Here is a 17,986-nt window from a genome sequence, read left to right as displayed (position 1 = left end):
CCTTTACCTTTACAAAAATTAAAACCTTGAAGTTGCTTTAGAAAAAGTTGTTCTTTGAGAATACCATTTCAAAAGCTGTTTTTATGTCAAGATTTATGATGTTTAAATCTCATTCAGTACATAAAGCCATTAGACATCTATGTGTAGAATGCCCTACCACAGGAGAAAAGGTTTGATCATAACCAAATCCAAGTTTATGAATGAATCTGCTTGCCACTAACCTAGCACGATACTGCACTTTTACTTTCACTGTTGACTTTTTTCTGGAACACCCATTACACTGCACAACATTAGCATTTTCTGGCAGATTTATCACTTCCCAAGTGTTATTGATTTCAAAAGCTTGTACGGTAGCACTTATAAGGGCTGTGTAGATAGCATTAGTTACAATTACATAAAGATAAGTGAGCAATAGAAAAAATGTCACTTAATAGTTGAGAAGTATGTAATTGTAAACCATTTAGTGTAAAACTACTTTCAGTTTAAACAAAATTGTCTTAAAGAAATAAAGGTTCTTGTGGCTCAAAAGTAATTTGTAGGTGTAAGTATGTAAGGAAAAAAAAAACAAACTGTTTTGGATCTGAAGGAAAATATCAGCATTTCATTGCATACCCATGGGCTTTGACCACAACTGCGTCTCTATTTGGCATTGAATCTCCAAGCTTTTGTAGTAAGTCAAGTGGGAGTTTTGATGATTCATCCAATAATGCAGCAGCAAATTGATCCTTGATTGAGTAACTTCTGTGTCGAACATGTTGATCTAATGCGTCGCAGAGGTTTTACACCAGATTTAGATCTGGGTTTAGCTCAGCCACTTCAAAAGTTTGATTTTCTTTATCTGAGAGTGTGTTTTGAATCACTCTCCTACTGAAATATCCAATTATGTGGATATTCCTCCTCCCATTTGGAACCATATTCTTTTCTAAAATGCCAGCATACAGGGAATGGTCCATTTTGCCTTCTATTTGAACTAGAGGATCAGCCCCACATCTAGGAGAACATTCTCACACAATGACACTGCCACCACTGTGCTCAATGCTTGGTACTGAGTACTTTTTGCTATCTTTTGGGTTTTTTGGTTGACATACATACTCCACAGCACCAGAAGAAAATGTATTAAATTTCCTTTGATCACTCCATAAAACATTAGACCAATCTGTAGCAGTCCAAATTTGATGTTTCTTTGCAAACTCTATCCTGGCCTTCCTGTCAACAGAGTATCCTTTGCGTTTTGCCCTGCTTCTTGTTTTCTCTACTAATAAACAAACACTGTCTGATTTCCTAAGTGACATTAGTTAATGAATAACATACCACTAAAGCAAATTACAAAATACTCCTCAGATAAAGGAATATATACTTACATTGTTATTGTATGATGTTGCTTGTCTACTAGATATGTAGCCACAGTGGCATGAAGCTCTTGATGGAGTCATACAATTATAAGCTGATCTGATGGCATTATATTTTCCTGGACACATATCAGTCTCAACTTGATCTTTGATAAGGATAGAAGCTGAAGGAATGAATTAAAATTTGGTTAGCACATCTGCTTAGTAAGCAGGAGACCCGAGTTAAAGTTATGGCCTTGGCATAAATTTTGATTAATTACTTCAGCTTCTATCCTTATCAAACAGTTATATATGTTGCCCTGTTGTGACTGCATGCAAACAGCACTGACAACATAACATTGCAAATATAAAATACTTCTGAGCGCTACTGTGGATAGCATGTTTCCATTCTTGTGCACCAGGTATGGAAAGGGTGTTCTCCACAGTTTTTGTATCCTCTATTTGACCTGAAGTTCCAGCAGAGAAATAAGTCTCATAACCATTAAATATTTTAGAACGAATTTATTGCTCTGCAGTGGAATGAGTGCTCATATGAATCTTCATGGTAGATTAAAACTGTGTGCCAGGTAATTACTTGAACCCAGGACCTTTGCCTTTCATGGACAAGTTCTCTACCAGCTGAGCTACCCGAGCACTGCTCATGACCCATCGTCACAGCTTTACTTCCACCAGTACCTCATCTCCTTTCTTGCTGGTATGCTGGTCCCACAAGTTTCATGTGAGAACTTCTGTGAGGTTTGGAAGATAGGAGATGATGTACTGGTGTAGGTAAAGCTGTGAGTCATGTCATGTTGGGTAGCAAAAGACAAAAACCCCAGTTTGAAGTCACAGTCCAGCGTACAGTTTTAATCTGCCAGGAAGTTTCCTCAAATATTCTATTTGGTTTGAACTGCCATTGTAATCCTCTAATCTTCTTCACTTCATCTTCTTATGATTATTAGTTTCTTCATCTGGCTAACTGAGTTTTCTGAAATATAACGTAAATCTTCTCATGCTATAGGATCTTCCTCCACTGAACTCATATTCTCTTCATGATTTCAATTTCTACACCATTAACATTTTCCATTATTGTCACATCTCTGCTTATCAATAATCATTTGCTTCAGTATCATAAGCCTACAGCCTTCAGCAGTGTTGCACTATATCGCAATAAGATCATTTCTTTTGCCTTTTTATCCAATCTTGTGCTCATAACTTTGTGAATGTGCATCATGTCCTTGCGTCCAATTATGCTGAGAGGACTAATGTTTTGTTTCTCTCCACTCCACAGTTCATAGGTTGTTTTCTTCCCTAAAATTAAACTTACTGACCTATTCTAAAAATATACTGCAGTAATAACTGCTTCATCCCAAAAAAAGTTTACCATAAAATAGTATACATCTTGCCTTTTCTATCACAGTTCTGTTTAAACACTCTGCCAAACCATTTTGTTCTTGTGTATAAACATTAGTTGGTTGATGTATGATCTCATGCTTTTTTTCAGCACACTGCCAAATCTTACACAACAGGATTCTTTGCCATAATCTGTTATCATTGTTTTGGTTTTTCTTCTTGCTGATCTTATGCCATTTTTTTGAAATTCTTGAAATTTCTCACAAGTTTCATCCTTTGTCAATACACAAATCTTATTTGGCTATAATTATCTTCCAAAACGAGAAACTATGGTGTGCAACAAAATTAAATGATCACTTCTTCAAAAGACTGTAATTGTTTCCCATTGTGACATATAAGTTTGAAATTCTTCTCAAAGGTGCCTACAATATTCCTCTGCAATGTTGCAATAGTGTGGTGCTCTGCAATGTCATCCTCAGACTCAGCAGTGCTCCAAACAGCAAGGTGACATCACCATATGTGAAAAAAATCCACATTTCAGAGGTTAATGTGAGGTGTAAGGTGAGTTAATGATGTCACATTGGCACCAAATTTCATCACCTCCTCTGTGATGGGGGTCAGAACCATGACACCTAGCATTGAAATCACAGTTTTATTATGGGTAGCTAAGGAAGACATTTCAGACATGCCGCTGCTCAGAACTGACATGAAAAGGCCTCGGGGGTGGCTTGGAAGTGCATCAATTAAACCAGTCCTTCCCTTGGGGTCTTGATTCCCACACGTCACAGTAAGAAAATGACAGTTTGCAGTTCAATGAGCAACAGGACAATGCTCTTGACAACGTTAAAGACTACTGCCACCCCCTGAGTGTTTTGACCCTACTATAAGAACATCTTGGTGCTTCAACCCCATTGAATGTGATCTGAACCCTTTGGAGTGTAGTATGACTGTGATTTTTGCTCTGGTATACAGGGTAGAACCCCAAGGAAAAGTTCAAAATTATTTGATGAAATTTGAACATGATCCAAAGCAGTAAAGGATGTTTATCCTTTTCAGCTATCCTGTTTTGAGGCCTTCTGTGACGTTGCCAAGGGAGGGGGAAAGGGGGGGGGGGCGGGGATGCGCCACATGTCATGCACATGAATAAAATGTCAAAGGCTCCCTCTAAGACACCCCAGTTCAGCAGCACTCTCCATGCCACCCAAGCAGCTTTGTTTAGCATGTTAAAAATATACCTGCCAAAATCACCTTGAGGCTGAAGCGCTTTTATCTGTGTTTACTTTAACAATACATATGTTTTTGGATGGTGTTTGCCTTTAGCAAAACACTATTTTGTTTTTTATCCCAAACATGTTTCACAGCAGTTGCAGCATCATCAGTGGATTTTTTTCACTTTATGGCAGGTATGAATAAATAAATACATACATATATTAAAAACAAAGATTCCAAGACTTACCAAGCGGGAAAGCACCGGCAGACAGGCACATCAACAAAACACACAAACACACACACAGAATTACTAGCTTTCGCAACCGATGGTTGCTTCTTCAGGAAGGAGAGGGAAAGACGAAAGGATGGGGGTTTTAAGGGAGATGGTAAGGAGTCATTCCAATCCCGGGAGCGGAAAGACTTCCCTTAGGGGAAAAAAAGGACAGGTGTACACTCGCGCGTGCGTGCGCGCGCGCACACACACACACACACACACACACATACACACACACACACATACACACACACACACATACACACACACACACATACACACACACACACACACACACACACACACACACACACCAAAGCTCTTTGGTGGGTTTGTGCTTGGCTACCACCGGGCCCCAGCCTTTGCAACATCTTTTTCCTTCCATGCTGAATGTCTAAACTCTTGCTATTCTTTTTCCCCTCCCTTTGGGAACATGTGTGGGATATTTTTGGAAATGTGTTCTTCATTTTCAATACCTAATATCAGAACAGTCTCTCCACTGTTTTTCATTCCTTTTTTTCTTTCTTCATTTCCCCTCTCTTATCCTTCATCCACTTCGGCATTTGAGGTTCCTCTTTTTCTTCTTCCTCAGAGTGCACTCCTGAAGGCCATCCTATGCGTCTGATGCCTAACAGGTGACTGGGTAATACGTAATTCCCAGCTCCAGGTTGACAGATAGGTTCACACGTATCCCCTGGTACAGCTCAGTCACAGGGAGGGGTGATTGCCCGAGTGATACCTTCACAAACTGCTGATTGGTCCCTCTGTCAGGTGTTCGGGAAGTATGACCTGAGGTGTAACATCACCTATGGTGGGTGTGCCCCCTTCTGAAGGGGGAGAAGGGGGGGGGGGGGGCAGTTGGAAGGAGTGAACCATTGTAGACACTGGCAATCATGGGGAATTTTCTCACAATGAGCCAATCATATTCTTCACGGTCAATGTCTATGAAACATAAACACAATGAGGCTAATAATTCAAAGACCCTCCCAGCTGCACAACGGTTCCTTATGATTTCACGTACTGAAGACAGTCAGTCCTCTGTTATCGTAAATCCATTTATTATTCAGAAAGGTGTTGAAGCAGTTGATGACTCTGTGATATCTTGCTCTTGTTTATGCAATGGCACTTTGCTTTTGGAGACTACTTCTGAGTCTCAACCACAACAACTGCTTCCGGCTTCACTCCTCTATGGCTATCCTGTTTGTGTCAAGGACCATTGATTGTTGAATTCTTCCCATGGTGTTATTTACACTAAGCTGCTCAATGGTCTGACTGAGGTATAAATTCAGACATAGCTCTCTGATCAGGGTGTCATTGCAGTCCATTGGGTGATGAAAAATGTAGATGCATCTGTAGCACCCACATGCACTCTTTTATTCACTTTTGTTAGAGTGGTGCTTCTGTCAAAGATCAAAGCAGGTTACGAAGTTATTGCAGTCCAGCCATACATTCTGAACTCAATGCGGTGCTAGTGTCGTCATAACAACCACACTTGAATGTCCTGTCAACACCCAGCCAACAGTGTAACCTGTGGTAGGGATGCTTGCAAAGGTGATTGTTTGACTCCTTCTGCCCACTGTATCAACTACAATGGTGACCATGCCGCCTCCTTCTGAGATTGTCCCATGTATCTTGATGAGCAGGCTGTCCAGGAGATCCGGGTGAAGGAAAAAGTACCATACCTAGTCGCTCGCAAGTTGTTGGCTAATTGGAAACCCTGCATTCTACTATCTGGCATTTACAGTACTGTTCTTGCTGCATCTCACTCCACAAAGGACATGATCACGTAGACATGCAACCTCAAATTCAGCACTGCAGTTGTAAAATCGCCTAGTATCATGTTGTCATCCTCACCTCCTTCCCCAGCTGTGCAACAAGCCACCAAACTTCTGCTTCATCTGGCAAACTCATCTGCCACACAGCTGGCAGGCTGGAAAGGACAGAAAGAATACTTTCGTGAAGACTTCCTACATCCCTCCAGCCAACAAACATCTGTATCTTCCTCTGCCAACTGGAAAGGGTCCAAGAAGTCAAGCAAAGGCAAAATGTCTTCTCCTTCACTGACTTGGATCGTCTCTTTGACAGTGTTGTCACATGATACCCTCACCTGACAACCTTCATGTCACTTGTGTGCACTGCCAGCCATTTTTCCACTTCCAAATTCCACTTACAGACAGAAGCAGAATGCATCTGTAGATCTCGTGGAGCAGGATCCTCCAGTCTCTGCACCCTGTAGCAGTTAGTCTTTGAAAGCTGGCACTCGGCAGCCACCAAGGTGACACTGGCTCATTTTTTCCCTCCTCCTATTTACTTGTCAAGACTCTCCTCCAATGGAACATTCGTGACCTCCTTCTGAGGACAGCATTCCATCTCGTGGGGGAGTCATGCTGCTCATCCAGGATAATGATCATAGTCAACCCATCTCCCTGACTACCCAGCTTCAAGCTGTTGCAGTGCGCATTTTCCTTCCAAACTTGACCTTTCCCCTTGCTACCATTTACATCCCTAGTGATGAACAACATTCCTGAGTTGTGATGACCAGGTAGAATATTTCACAAATGTTTTCCTTACCACCACAGAACATTCCATTCCTCACACTTCCTCTTTACTGCACCATGTCCCAGTCACTTGGTGGACTGAGGTGTCCCACGACACAATTTGTGTGTGCATACGTGCTCTCCGGGTTCTTAACCATCATCCTATGATGGGAAACTGCATTCATTATAAACAATTGTGTGCACAGTGTTGTGTGTTCTTTGGGATAGCAAAAAAGCTAGCTGGATTTCAGTCACTAGTTCTTTTAAAAGTTCTACTCCCTCTCCCATTGTGTGGGCCAACCTCTGATGGCTCTCTGGGACCAAGGTTTGTTCCCAATTTCCAGCCTGACAGTAGTAGACGACATCATAGTGGACCCTACTACTATCTCCAACACCTTGGACTGCTATTTTGCAGTGATTTTGAGCTGCTCCCACTATCACCCTGACTTCCTCCATTGGAAACGAGTTGAGGAGAATTGGGCGATACCCTTGCCTTCTCACAATCATGAATGCTACACTCCCCCTTTTACTATGAGGAAGCTAGATCATCACTTCATCCTGATCCTTTGCTCCAGGGCCAGATGATGTTCAAATTTAGATGTTGGAGTATATTTCTCTTAAGGGCAAGCAAATTGTCCTTCATATGTACTATCACATCGGGGAGAGGGCAAATTCCCCAACACTGGCATGAAGCCACTGTCGTACCCATACCTGAGGCCGGTAAGGGCAAACACCTTCCTTGCAACTACTGCCTCATTTATCTACCAGCTCTGTTTGTGGAACGTATGATTCATGCCTGGCTGGTGTGGTGGCTTGAGTCTTGCAATTTACTAACCATTGCATAATGTCGATTTAGAGCATGTCATTCTGCAGCTGACCATCTCATAACTTTGTCAACCAATGTCATGAGTAGTTTTCAGTTGAAATACCAGACTGTGGCATTCACCCCCCCCCCCCCCTCCCCCCTTGTTGGACACCTTTATCCAGGAAAACAGTGTGCCTCGGGGTTCTGTCCTGAGTGTCATCCTCTTTGCTATTGCCATTAACCCTGTTATGGCTTGTCTCCCACCGGGCATCTCCAGCTCCTATTTGTTGATGATTTTGTGATCTGTTGCAGTTCTCACAGACTTGTCTCCTTGAGTGGTGTCTTCTGTGATGTCTCAATTGTCTTTATTCATGGAGCACTGAAAATGGCTTTAGCTTTTCAACTGACAAATCAGTTCATGTTAATTTCTGGCAGAGCAGTTGGTTTTTTCCACTGCCTTTACATCTTGGGCCTGTTGCTATTTCATTCATTGAAACTATGAAATTCCTGGGGCTCATACTCGATAGGAAACTTTCTTGGTCCTGGCATTTGTCTTACCTGGCTGCCCACTGTACCCAGTCCCTCGATGTCCTACGTGTTCTCAGCGGTACTTCCCGGGGAGCAAATCGGATCTCCCTCCTCCATTTGTACTGATCCCTTGTTCTTTCAAAAATTGACTATGGGAGTCTGGTTTATGCATCTGGATGTCTGTCCCTCTTATGTTGTCCTACTACTATCCACCATCATGTCACCTGTCGGGCCACTGGCACCTTTTACACTAGACTGGTTGACTCAGTACTATCCACCATATCGTGGTATTCATTTGGCCACTGGTGCCTTTTATACTAGTCTGGTTTAGAGTCTGTATGCAAAAACTGTGAACTACCACTGTCATACTGCCATGACTTTCTCCTCAGCAGATAATGCATGCCACTTGTCTGCTATGCCTGGCAACCCATCCTATGCCTCCTTCTTTGATGACGTCAATGATTGCCAGTATGGGGTGTGTCCTTCTTCTCTGCTACCTCCTGGAATTTTGTTTCAGCTCTTGCTCCAGAAATTTAACTTCACACTACCTGCCACTTCCCTGATGGGTATGAGCCCTTCACCACCTTGTCTTTGTTTGGTGGCCCGTCTTCACCTTGGGCTTCATTTGCTTCCTAAGGACACTACTCCAGCCTCACTCTATCACCATAAGTTTCAAGACCTTGACACAGAACATCACGATAGTAACTCTGTGTACACTGTGGCTCTCATTGACTGGTGTCGGGTGTGCCTTCATCATTGTCAGTGATGATTTTCAGTATCGGCTTCTGGAATACTACATATTATTTAGAGAAGAGCTCTTTGTCCTGTATCAGGCCATGTAGTACATCAGGTGACACCGGCTTTTGAATTGTGTCAACTGCTCTGACACTATGTGCCCTTCAGAGCCCTGTGTGCTGTACACCGTCCACCCCTTAGTGGTGTGGGTCCAGGAAAGCTGTCACTTGCTCACTCTTGATGGAGCCACTGTGATGTTTATGGGTTCCTGGTCATGCCAGTCTGATGGAAAACGAGGATGCTGAGGGTGCAGCCAAGGCTGCAGTTCTCGTACATCAGCTCACTAATTCTTCCATTCCCTCTGATGATCTTTGTGTTGCTGTCTGTCAGCAGGTGGTGTCACTTTGGTATCGCCACTGGCCCTCTCTTCATGGGAGCAAGCTCGGGGAATCAAGCCTATTGCAGTGGCTTGGCCAACCTTCTCTTGGTCCACTCAGCATGAGGAGATCATTTTGGCTAAGTTGCGTATTGGGCAGTGTCTTTTTAGCCATTGTCATTTGTTAAGTGGTGATCCCCCTCCACTTTGTGCTCATTGCCTTCAACCTTTGATGATTTACCATTTATTGACCGAATACCCTTTTTCAGCCAATTATTTTCTCATTTATGTGTGCCATCTGAGTTATCACCCATTTTGGAGAATTAAATGTGGTCTGTCGACTGCATTTTAGTTTTTATCTATTGTACCAGTATGGTAAAGGACATTTAATCTTTAGTTTAAGACCTCTGTTCCTCTATTGTGTATTTTATGGATCTTTCTCTAAGTCCCTGGATTTAGCTGTCTTTCCTTTTGTCTATTGGGCTTAACGTGTAGTTGATTTTTTCCTCCATTTTTTTTTGTCTTTGTGTTCTATGTTTCTAACATGGGCACATATGACCTAGTTGTTTTTGTACCGTAAAACAAAACAAACAATTCAGACTGAAGATTACAACAACAACAACAACAACAACAACAACAAAATCAGAATCACGAATGACTGTACACAGAAGTGCAGCATTGTCTTTTGTAGGACACTGTAGTATTAGAATCCTGATTAGGACATTGAAATGCAACAATTTTATAGGCAGTAATGTCATCATCATGGTTCAAATCTGCTTCCAGCCATCCTGATTTAGGTTTCCCCTAATTTCCCTAAATCACTTCAGGCAAATGTCAGGCTGGCTCCTTTGAAAGGGCAAGGCCAATTTCCTACCCCATCCTTCCTTATTCCGAGCATGTGCTCCGTCTCTGATGATCTCATTATCAACAGGACATTAAACGCTAATGTCATCCTCCCCCTTCTTTCACAGAAGAATATTAACTCATTCCTTTGTTCATACTCGTATGTCTGTTAATGCTATTTGAAAGGTAACAGAAGATGGCTATAATATCTCAAACTTTTGGCAAGACATAGTTGTTGAATCCTCACATTTGTCTTTGCCAGTTTATACATGATTTCTCTTATTTTTTGTTGATGAAGAGGTTTTGCTGGCTCCAAAATTCTGGTAGAATGCAGTGACTGTTCTGCTGGATGTGTGGTTCCATGTTTTCCTATTATGTGAGCAATGACTAACTGCCATGCCCAAGACTAGACTATAATCCGGTACATAATACACGTTTATTCTTTCATAAAATAAAACAGCAACTAACTGCATTTGATAATGCTATTTGTTCACATAAATAGTGCCATTACTAGTTTCGAATGGACAGGTTCCCTGGGGGTTGGGGAATAAAATGTGAAAACCAATGTAAACTACAATAAAAAAATGTATCTTATTGTGAGCAAGCCATCCGATGATGAACCTGTTGGCTTAAAACCGGTAACAGTGCTATTTACATGAGTAAATAGCATTATCAATAGTGGCTGGTTGCTGTTTCCTCCTCAGCAAGAATCAACCTGTATTTTGTACACAACCATGGTCTCAAAATGTCAGTTTCTGACAAAATTGTCTGTGCATAATGTTTCAACATACAGTAATTCTTTATCAGAAACACATTTTGTAGAACTGTGATAGCAATGTTGTGTTCTTCATTCATGGATCATCAATAATATGTTGAAAACTAAACAAAGAAAGATTGCTCTTTAGTAAAGTAAGATACTAATTTTTAACTGTTCTACTTACTGTGCAAAATATGAATTTCATGTACACCTAAATACTCTAATCTGATATTCTGTATGGCCCAAGTGAGTTACTATTGTGTGGCGGCTTTTTTAAGGAAAAAAAAACTAAACATAATATAGGCTTTGTGTTTATGACAGTTGAAGGGAAAAAGCCGAACAATAAACAGGAATATGTGTAGATCTATTTATTGTTACTTTGCGTATTTTATGTTTCAGCTCTACTGTTTGGTGGCCAACTTGATGGTCAACTGAATAGTCGCCATATTGGTTGCATTGACCCACAGTGTGATCCAGTCAGCGTGGTTCAAGATGCTTATGAACATGCTCGATTCCTCTGTGACCAATATTATTTTGCTTCACCTGAGCTTATCATTCATCAACATAACGGTTAGTTGACTATGATCTGATTAAGGGTGACTTCTATGTACCAGTAACATAGATCATTTGCCAGTTACCTATATTTTTGTTATCAAAAATTTCTGTTTCCTGTTTTTGACACTGAATGACAACCTAAATGGAAAATATGATTTATATATAAGCCTCACTAAGTAAATATTTCAGTTGGTGACAGCTAAAAGTGATGAACTGATGATGTTACAGTGAATTCTTTTATCTAGTACTCTCAAAATTGATCCAAAACATAAAAAAGTAAAAATGGAAGCCTGAAAACAAGTATGAGGACAGATAAAATAAAGAACCTCTTACTTGTAATATGAAGTGTGTGAATGTGTGGTAATTGAATTACTCCCCCAAAAATAAAGAGTATGTTAATATTATTTGATGACAGACTCCTCTAAATGTAGAGAAATGAAGGGGAGGGCGAGAGAGAAAGTCACATGATGATATCAATTTTTGATTAGTCATTTGTGGACAATTTCACTTATTTGTCAAAACACCTTTGTAATAAAACTGTAAACCCAATGTAGGGATGTTTTTCCTGAGTGTATGCTGCACATTGAACAGATGCATTGCTGCAGCTTGTATAATGGAGACTTACATCATTTCTGCACCTTCAGGTGTTAAAAGATTCACCCATCTGCTAGTGAAGATATTTAGCTCTGTACACCTCCCCATCACTTTGCTTTTCAGCACACTGTTTCTACTGTCATCAAACTTATCTTATTCTACTAAATTCATGTGATTGTATGACTGATTTCTAGTGAAATGTATATGCAGTAAAAGTTGTTCTGTAAACTGAATTGTTATTCTTTTATGATGAGCACATTCATTGCTAAATTCATAGTTTGATCCTGATGTTGTTGACTCCACAATACACAGGCCCATCTCTGCATTGCCATGAGTGGAATACATACTGCTGTATACAAGGCATACACAAAAATTGCTCTAATACTCCAGTACACAGTCTGTTAGGAAACTATTACATCTGCGTCTATGTCTGCATCTACATCTGTACTCCAGAAACTACTGCGAAATACATGGCAGAGGGTACTTTGCATAAAATCACTTGTTATGGCTTCTCTCTATTGCTTTTGCATGCAGAGGATGGGAAGAATGATTCCTTAAACTCATGAAGCACATTGTAAATAGTTTAATCTTGTTTTTGTGCCCCCTATAGGAGTGATATGCAGGGAATTGTATGTTCTAGATTCTTCACATAAAACTGTTTCCTGGAACTTTGTAAGTAGGTTTTCTGTAATATGTTGTCAAGTGTGTGCCAATTGAAGTCTGCCATCTGCTTTACATACAACTATCTTACGTGATCATTCCCTTCCATATCCACTCAAATTGTTGCACCCACATATTTGTATGAATTGTCTGCATTCCAGTTGTGACTTACTGATGTTTTAGTAGTAGGATGCTACTAGTTGAATTCAAGTTATAACACCTGAAGTTGTTTTCAGAGGACTGGTAACAGATGGAAACAGTTGGTTAGTTTTAAAATATGCATATACCTATTGGGAATATGTGACAGAGATGGCAGAACCATACAGCACACAGAACTCTAGTGGGAGCAATGAGAGTGAGGACTGTTTTGATATTTAAAGTGGCAGCATTTCACTACAAGAACAGTGTGTAATAATTCATTTTCTCCATTTGTGTGGTGTGACACTGATTTGAACTCCCCATCACCTGAGTAAGACATGTGGTGATGGTGTCATGGATGTGCGTTATTGGTGTTGATGGGTGCAACAGTTCAAAGAAAGTCATGTGGCAGCAAATAAGACAATCTCAGGCTTGCTGGTCTGACAATATAGTCAAATGAATGTAGAAAGCTGTTTTGGAGGACTGCTGAACGAGTGTGGATCACATCACCTCCAAAGTTGACATTTCCATTGGGGCATGTGCACACAATCCTGCATGAAGACGTAAAATGCTAACAGTGACCTCCAGGTGTGTGCCGACAGATGACCACAATGCTCTGCATGTGGCATGTTGCCAGATAGTGTTGATGGAAGATGACAGCATGAATGGGACTTCCTTTTCATCATTTGGGATAATGGATGAGACAGCAGTCTCAAAATTGGAGTGCCTGTAAGTCTAATTAAGTCTAATGGAAACACACATTTACACACACAACCACCACAAAAAAGGGGAAAAAAATGGGTAAGGACCAGTGCTGAAAAAGTGATGGTGGCCATACTCTGAGGCAGTAATGGCATAATCCTTGATAGTTATGTTCCAAATGGCAGGTGCATCCTACCCAGATGTTTTGAAGAACAAGTTCCTTCCAGCATTGCATGAAAAATGGTCAGAAAAGACTGCACCAAAACTGGACCAGCACACTGTATGAACACGATGCTGCGGTTTCTTCATGACAACTCTGAAGTGATTTCTCATGTTCCCTTCTTATCTGATCTGGTTCCTAGTGACTTTTGTCTGTTTCCAATGATGAAAGATACTCTCTGTGGCTGCACATGCACTAGCCATGCTGCTGTCACATCAGTGATTTTCCAGTGGTCAAACCAGATGCCTAAATAAGTGTTTTCAGCAGCCATGGAATTGTGGTGTTTCTAAATTTTCATGAGATTGGTTTGCGATAAATAAAATTAAAGTCATTATAACTTGAAAGCATCTTGTACTGTTCTGCATTTTGTGAAATGAACAATTTTACATTTCTTATGTTTAAAGTAAGTTACCAATTTTTGCAGCATTTTGAAATCTTATTAAGAACAGACGGAAAATTTGTGGAGTTTTCTTTCGGACAGTACTTCATTATAGATAACTACATCTTCTCCAAAGAGTCTGATAGTGTTTACTCATTGATATACATCATGAACAGCAAGGGTCCCAATTCACTTGTAGGGGAATGCATGAAGTTATTTATGCGTCTATGAATATCTCCCCATTCTAGATGACATGCTGCGTCAATACAGTCACAAATTTTACTTGATAACCTGTATGTTCTTTCTTTGGCTAATAAGGATTGGTGTAGTACTGAACTGAATGCTTTTTGGTAGTTAAGAAATGCTGCACCTATCAGACTGCCCGAATCCCTGGTCTTCAGGATGTCACATGAGATATGTGTGCATGAGTTTTACATGATCAATGTTTTCAGAATCCATGGTGATTGGTATGGAGCATATTATTTTATTAAAGATACCTTATTATGCTTGAGCTCAGAATATGTTCTAAGATTGTACAATAAACAGATTGTAAAATATTGTACACTAGTTTTATGGATCGCTTCTGCTACCTTTCTTGCAGTCAGGTGTGACCTATGCTTTCTTTCAACTACTGAGCACAGTTTTATGTTTGAGGAATCTATCATATATTATGGGTAAAAGAAGGGCTAACTCAGTTGAAAATCATACATAGTTACTGATATAGAATCGACTGAGCTTGAAGCTTTGTTCAGTTTTAGCAATGTTACTTGTTTTTCAACACCGTAGACGCTACTATCTCTTTTAATCATCTTTGCATCTGTGTAGGAATCATACTGGGTGACTTTAATTTGCACATTTCTAAGAAGTGCCATCTTGGCTGACCACCTCAATCAACTAAATCTCATCTGCCTTAACACTGGAGCACCCATGTTCCTTTCTGACTCCACGCACACCTATTGCCATTTACACATCTCCTTCTGCCCTGCCCAGCTTTCATGTTGCCTTGAGTGGTCTATTCTCTCTGACACATACTCTGACTATTTTCTGTGTGCTATCCATTTGCTGACTCCTACCCCACCTATGTTCAAACCAGAATGGCAGCTTTCTAAGACCAGGCTTTACTCCTACCTGGCAACCTTTGACAAACAACTTTCCCCAGTTTTGGTGACCAGGTAGAATAGCTTACAAACATTATCCTTACTGCCACAGAACATTCCTCACACATCGTTTTTACTGCGCCATGTCCAAATCCTTTGGTGGACTGAGGCATGCCATGACACAATTCATGTGTGGATATGTGCTCTCTGCATTTTTAACCATTACCCTATGATGGTGAACTGTATTTGTTATAAATAGTTGTGTGTGCAATGTTGTCATATTCTTTGGGATAGCAGAAAGCTATCTGTATTTCCTTTAGTAGTTCGTTCAACAGCCCCACTCTCTTCTGTCATGTGGGCTAACCTCTGACAGTTATCTGGGACCAGGGTCTATTCCTCAATTTCCAGCCTGACTGCAGCAGATGCTGTCATAGTGGACCCTATTGCTATCTCCAATACCTTGGGTTGCTATTTTGCAGAGATTTCGAGCTCCACCTACTATCACCCTACATTCCTCCATCAGAAACATGTGGAGGGGGCTGAGTTGATACCCTTGTCTTCTCACAATCATGAGTGCTACAATGCTGCTTTCACTATGAGGGAGCTATATCGTGCTCTCACTTCATCCTGATCTGCCTCAGGGCCAAACAATGTTCAAATTCAGATGTTGCACCACCTATCTCTTGTGGGCAAGAACTTCGTCCTTCATGTGCACAATCACATCTGGACAGAGGACACATTTGCCAGACACTGGCATGAAGCCACTGTCATACCCCTACCTAAGCCCGGTAAGGACACACACCTTCCTTCTAGCTACTGCCCCATTTCTCTCACCAGCTGTATTTGCAAGGTGATGGAATGTATGATTCATGCCCGGCTGGTATGGTGGCTAGAGACCCACAATTTCTGGTATCATCCACACTCCCTACACATGGGGCTTCTGAGGCCACCTGCCACATTTCCTTCAGGAATTTTTAAAAGACAAAGTTTTCAAGGTATGTTTGGGTTCTGCCTTGTCAGACACCTTTACCCAGGAAAACAGTGTGCCTCAGGATTCTGTCTTGGGTATCCTCCACTTTGCTGTCGCCATTGGTCTTATTATGGCCTGTCTCCCACAGACATCTCTGGCTCCCTTCCTGTGGATGATTTTGTGATCTGTTGCAGTTAATCAGCTTGTCTCCTTGAGCTGTGTCTTCAACATTGTATCAGTCATCTTTACCCATGGAGCAATTGCTTTCACTTTTCCACTGACAAAACTGTATGAATTTCTGGCAGCACAATGGATTTCTTCCACCATCTTTACATCTTGGACCTGTTGCTCTTCCACTCATTGAAACCACAAAATTCCAGGGGCTCATTGGGGCCCATGCTCAATAGGAAACTTTCTTGGTCCTCCCATGTGTCTTACCTGGCTGCCCACTATACCCAATCCCTCTATGGCCTATGTGTCCTTAGTGGTACTTCCTCGGGAGCAGATCAGACCACCTTCCTCCATTTGTAGCGATCCCTTGTCCATTCCAAACTAGACTATGGGTGTTTCATTTAAGCATCTTCATGTCCTCCCATCTTGCACCATCTCAATACAATCCACCATCGTGACACCCATTTGGCCACTGGTGCCTTTTACGCTAGCCTGGTCGAGAGTCTGTATGCACTAGCTGCCAAACTACTGCTGTCATACCAACAAGATGTCCTAATTGGCAGATACACATGTTGTTTGTCTGCCATGCCTCGCCACCCATCTATGCCTGCTTCTTTGACAACTCCTTTGATCACCAGTATGGGGTGCATCCCTCTTCTCTGTTACCTCGTGGGGTTTGCTTTCAGCTACTGCTCCAGCAGCTCAACTTTGTGCTATTTGCCACTTTCCCGATGGGTGTTAACCTTTCACCACCTTGGCTTTGTGTCATGGCCTGTGTTCCCCTTGGGCATCGTTTGCTCACTAAGGACAGCACTCCAGACTCGATCTATCACTGTAAGTTTCAAGACCATCACACAGAATTTTGCAATAGTGGCTTTGTGTACAGTGATGGCTCTTGGACTGACCATGGTGTTGGGTGTACCTTCGTCACTGTCAGTGATGATTTTTGGTATATGCTTCTGGAACACTGCTTATTCTTTACAGGCCTGACAGTACAGCTGGTGACACAGGATTTTCAGTTGTGTCATTTGCTCTGACTCTTGCAGTGCCCTTCAGAGACTCTTTGTGTTGTACACCATCCATTGCTTAATACAAGCTTTCTCTTGCTCACTTTTGATGAGGCCACTGTGATGTGGATCCCTGGTAACATTGGTCTGACAGGAAACGAGGCTACTGACACTGCTGCCAAGGCTGCAGTCCTCGTACCTCAGTCCACTAGTTCTTCCATTCTCTCCAATTATCTCTGTGTTTCCGTCTGTCAGCAGGTGGTGTCACTTTGGCATCACCACTGCTCTTCCCTTCATGGGAACAAGCTCTGGGGAATTACACCTCTCCCAGCACCTTGGCTGACCTCCTCTTGGCCCATTCAGCATGCAGAGATCATTTTGGCTAGGTAGCACGTTGAACACTGCCATTTTAGCCATCGCCATAAGTTAAGTGGTGAACCCCCACCACTTTGCGCTTATTGTCATCAACCTCTGAAAGTTTGCCATTTCCTGATGGAATGCCCATTTTTAACCACTTACATTCTAATTTATTTTTTCCAACTGAGTTAAGAACATATGTGCTGTTGACTGCATTTTATTTCTTATACATTGTAGCAATATGGTGAAGGACATTTACTCGCTAGTTCTGGACCTCTGTTATCTGTATGGCGTATTTTATGGACCTTTCTCCAAGAGGAAGGCCCTGCTTTTAGCTGTCTTTCCTTCTGTCAATTATGCTTTACACGTAGATACTTTTATTCCTTTTCTG

General features: G+C 41.4%; 1 protein-coding gene across 1 annotated transcript in view; it reads left to right on the top strand.

Annotated features, from left to right (window-relative positions):
• LOC126297488 (pyruvate dehydrogenase (acetyl-transferring) kinase, mitochondrial) overlaps nt 1-17,986 on the top strand; it is a 360,831-nt gene that overhangs the window by 309,878 nt on the left and 32,967 nt on the right. The window contains exon 4 of the mRNA XM_049988367.1: nt 11,145-11,315. Coding sequence (XP_049844324.1) covers nt 11,145-11,315 — 171 coding nt within the window. The remainder of the gene's footprint in view (nt 1-11,144; nt 11,316-17,986) is intronic.

The sequence above is a fragment of the Schistocerca gregaria genome, chromosome X (genome assembly GCF_023897955.1).
Source record: "Schistocerca gregaria isolate iqSchGreg1 chromosome X, iqSchGreg1.2, whole genome shotgun sequence".
NCBI lineage: Eukaryota > Metazoa > Arthropoda > Insecta > Orthoptera > Acrididae > Schistocerca > Schistocerca gregaria.
This window is presented reverse-complemented; position numbering and strand designations above follow the sequence as displayed.